The 4998-nt window shown below is 34.9% G+C and overlaps 1 protein-coding gene across 1 annotated transcript; it reads right to left on the reverse strand.

Moving 5' to 3' along the window:
* Positions 1-830: 830 nt before the first annotated feature.
* Positions 831-3115, reverse strand: LOC117320892 (ribonuclease P protein subunit p38-like; the record flags this gene model as incomplete). Its single annotated transcript, XM_033875378.1, is given in 4 exon segments — positions 831-1471; positions 1899-2118; positions 2797-2913; positions 3065-3115. Coding segments are annotated over 4 exon segments (979 nt in total), but the record flags the coding sequence as incomplete, so codon positions are not given.
* Between the last annotated feature and the right edge of the window lie 1883 nt (positions 3116-4998).

The following is a 4998-nucleotide window of genomic DNA, read 5'->3' on the forward strand; positions in this document are numbered from 1 at the left end:
AAGGATTGCATTATAATGTTACAAAATGGCCGCCGTGCAACCAGTGGAACTGTAGAAGAATTTTCAATTGTGTTTTTTATGATGGCGCCCATCCTGGATTTCTGACTGATGAGAAAAATAACAACACATGGCCAGGACCATCTAAGGATCATTTCTGGTAAGTAAGAGCTGAATCCTACTTTAGGAACTTGAGAAGAAGTTTGAAATAGGTGTTGTTCAGGAAAACCATGATTGTGCAATCTTGTTACAAAATGGCCGTGTTTGTTGGCTTCCCTCCCTTAAAATCCTCTCCAATTTCCAGCTGAATGGCACCAGTGGAACTGGAGAAGAAATTTAAAGTGTGTTTTTAAAGATGGCTGTCATGGTGACCATCTTGAACTTTGGACCGATCCGAAAAATAACAACACTTCGTCAGGACCATCTCAGGATCCTTTGGGTCAGATGACCTTAAAAGCCCAAGTGCACATATACAGTGTGCAATACATGACTATAACCAGTGTGCTTCACAAAGTTTTATTGAGAATTGTAGGAAAAGTGGTCTAGACAGGATCTTGTACTTGACGGATGGATGGTCAACTCAACTGGCAGAAGATGACTTCATTCCTATATGACGAGTTTCTTTATGAAGGAAATTTCTTTTGATAACATTTGACGGTCCTGACAAATTGATTCTCTTTGACAAGGTCATAATATTTATCCTTGAATAAGCTATGGGAACAATAATATGTTGGAAATAACAATCATAAGCATTTCTACTGAGCTGCAAAACACACGGATGGGCTTATTACAGGCAAAGGCTTAATATTCGCAGACAAACAGGATAACACACATTAAGTACATATTCCAGTTTTATTTAAGCTTTTAATGTTAATTCCATTCCCTACATTTTTAATTTCCGTTTTCTTTTCTTTCTATCAGGATTTGCAGGAATCCTTTGTACTGATACCTTTTCATATTTTACAGAATATTGTTGTGGATTTTTTAAACTTTCCTGAACTGTCATGTTTTTATACTCCACAGACACTTCCGGTTCACTGGAGAACCGGAGAAACTCTGGCCATTTCTTTTCTTTGTTTGTGGCTAATGATTTATACACATAGAAATGTGAGTAGTCCATTTTAGTTTGATCTGCTGGCTTTATGTGTGACCTAACATTGTGGGAGGAATCTTTAAAGAACTTTCCCCCAATATCAGGATCAGCCGAATCAGTCCTAATGTCTCTGTCACTATTTTTAATACATGATGAATCTGTACTTTCGTTCTTCACTGAATGATCAGAGGTATCTTCAACATGGAGAGTGTTTCGACTCTCGTCCTTTGTAGTGGTATCCATTTCCTCCAAACGGGTCTCCATTTTTAAAGTGTCCCTCGAACTTTCAGGAAGCCAGGCCAGTGTTATTTCAGGGGTATGTTTAGTAGTGAATTCCACCAGGTCATCAAATACACTTGGATCTGCATCTTTGGAAATTTTCTAAATTTAAAGAAAATAATACTTTTATTACCCCTATGACTTAATAATTAATATCTTTTTGAAAACTGGAAAACTTTTCTTTACTCTTCACCTTTTTGTGATAAAATTTCATAATTTAAACAGCAAATGAACATCCAATTGCAAAGCAAAGGATTTTTTAAGACCAAAATCCGGGATCAAGGTATTTCATGGACACATTGTAAAATTCAAGGATTTTTCAAAGGCATATCAGAAAATCAAATAAGTTTTTAGTTTTCAAGACACCAGCAAAATTAAAGGACTTTTCAAGGTCACATATGAATTTAAAGGATTTTTTAATCACGGTTCATAGTCAGATTTCATTACTTTTTAAGAGAACATATACATAATGAAATTCCTGGACTTTTAAAGATGTGCATGAACCCTGAAGTATTTGTTATATTCCTACCTTGAATCCAACAGCCACAGCAGATGTTATGTTCATGGCCTCACCCACAGCCTTGTTGAGATCATTGATACAGATAGCTGGACATCTCCTCAAGCTGGCTAAACCAATCAGATGCTGTGTTATGATGACAGGTTTGGCAGATCGACACACGATAACCAATCGTACCTCATCTTTCTCCAAGCCTCTGGTTACCTGATTCACACCAAGCAGGAGCTGCTTTCTGTTAATCAAGAAATGTTTCATCATTGAATGATTTATAATACAGATTTTTTTTTTGTTAGATATAAAGTTTTAAATCTTATGTGTACAGCTGGGATTCAGTTTAAGGCACTATTGCACAACAACATGAAGAGGACACCTGTTGAATATCATACATATTTCATGAATTTGAGAGAAAATCATTTAAGTGTCATTATTGGCATCCATTGTGCTCTGGAGACTGGTACCAGTTATATAATTATGCAGTTATACCCGGAATCATTCAGTAGTTGAGTATCAAAATTCTGAGGGCTATGTTAAATGAAATCTGTGAAGTTTGTTACTAATCAAGACTAACACTTTTTCTGCTGTGGCTAAAACGTGCATATCTACATATTATCAAGATCTGTCAGTTGATGCAGGTAAATGCACTGTGCCCCCAATCTTCTTAATATAGGTGGATGAGGTGCAAGACATTTGTAAATTATTTATCTTTTTTATATTGTTGATTGTGTAAAGAATGTTTCAATCTAACACAAAATAAATAGAATCATTTTTTTATCTTGAAATATAACTTGACCGCTTGGTGCTAGTAATTTCCTCTGAACAAGTACTGTTGGCAAGAAAAGATTTCACATCATGGTCTCCGGTTCAATCCTCGGCTGGTTAACACATTTCTGCTATTCAATTTCACACTTACCTGATGGCTTGTCTTTCCTCATCCCTTGGCAAAACACTATCTTTCTTTGAATCTTCTGTCTTCTTTTTCTTTCTCTTATAGCTTTTAGGTCTTGCAATATCAAGTGACTTCAACGTGCTGTAAAATTAAATAATTGTACATGTACATCACTGATCTTTCTCTCAAGATTTGAGATCAGAAAACATCACCACAGATTTTTCAAAAAGGATTTATTATCAATAAAAATAATATCATACTTTACATCATCATGATCATATGCTCAAAGTACCTAATAAGTCGTTGCAGTATTTCTTGTTGAACTTTATCTTGGACAGTAGGCCTGAAATAGAGCAGTAAAATCAATATATGGTTAATATTATATGTATGGTATTTAGATAAATCTACAAATGACGATCGTGTACTATATGTAATGATCCCAGGGGAATCTTGGCACTAGCCTGTCAATCATCTCATAATATGTAAGACTGAACCTTTACTTATCTCATCTTTCTTTTCATTCATTTGAAAATGGAATATCATATTCACCCTCATTATGCATATGAAATCAGAGAAAGATCCACCCAAAAAATTGCGAGAAGAATGGAAGAGCATAATGGAATTCAAGAAATGAATTCCAAGACGGCAGCTTATATAGCTATTGACCATTTTGTTTTTTGCATCACAAGTGAAACTTGAGTAAGGGGAATCTACATATATGGCATGAAAAATATATAGAGGATTTTGAATGGTTTCCTATTGAATATAACATATTTTTCACGAGTATGACCATCTTTGCAAAAATGGAGTATGACAGAATATCAATATTTTCACGCATCCGAAGCACGAGTGAAAAATATCGAAATATTGTGTCATACGAATGACCAAGTGCCCAATGGACCTGTTTCGCTCACCGGGCTCTGCAACTTTGAAGTTGATCTATCTCATTTCTGCAGATACAATGCTGATAACCACTTTATTCAAATATCAGATCGAGAGAAGGCTAGGTTTATTCATGACAATAAATTTTACAGCCCTTCATTCCAGCATACTATTGGCCTAAATCAGGTCTCTTGGTTATCGAGAAATCAAGATTAAAACCTATTTGACCCCTGTGACCTTTATTGTAGGTCAAGGTCATTCATTTGAACAAATTTGTAGCCCTTCACCCCAGCATATATACTACAGGTTCAAATATTGGGTTCCTGTACCTCTTGGTTATTGAGGAAGGTTGTTTAAAGATTTTAGCCTATTTGACCTTTTGACCTTGAATGAACAAACTTGGTAGCCCTTCACCCCAGGATGCTACAGGCCGGACAGCCAGACAGATGCCAGATGACATAAGCTCACTTGACCTTCAGGCAGTTGAGCAAAAAACCGAAGGTACTAAAATCATCAGAACGAAATACTGCATCAATCTATATAAAAAGATTTAAAAAATAAAAAAGTTTTAAACTTAGTGAACTTTGACCTCATAGTGAACATTTTTATTTGATCTCTGACCTTAAACTTGTAGTAAGAAAAATTTAGCCCCAGACATTATCTACAAATAATATAATTACATAACCTCTGTATAATGAAAATGTTTTGTTTTATTGTCTTTTCAAACTTTTCAATACATGGCTTCATAGTGGCCATATTGGATTTTGGACCGACCCCATAATAACAAGACTAAATTGATTAGTACCATCTCATAATCATGTCATAAAAGTTTGTGCTGAATACCACAGGTGGAACTTGAGGAGAAACTTAAAATGTGAATGGTCGGCATACCCAAAAGATCAAAGAAAATACATTTATTCAAAATGATGGACCGCATTAACAACAAATGTTAACGAAAAACTAAAGACATCAAAATCATTGCAATGACATACTGCATGCATTGTTCTTTGAAAGAATTTTTCAAAAATGTTGAAAAACAAACGATTTGCAGCTTTTTCATTTCACCTCTGACCTTAAACTTGTAATTATAAAAATGTTAGCCTAGACATTTTCTACCAATAACATAATTACATGACCTTTGTATAATGAATACTTATTGAGTTATGGCAATTTTAAACATTTTAGGTATGACGTCATGGCAGTCATTTTGGATTTTGTGACCTCCTTAATAATAGATGACCACAACCCTTTGACATATGCCACATAATGTAAGAGAAATGCCATTGATATCACTTACCAGTTTGGCCCAGTTGTCACAAAATTGAGAGAAGAATAATAAGAAAC

This window comes from Pecten maximus, unplaced genomic scaffold (genome assembly GCF_902652985.1).
Source record: "Pecten maximus unplaced genomic scaffold, xPecMax1.1, whole genome shotgun sequence".
Lineage (NCBI taxonomy): Eukaryota > Metazoa > Mollusca > Bivalvia > Pectinida > Pectinidae > Pecten > Pecten maximus.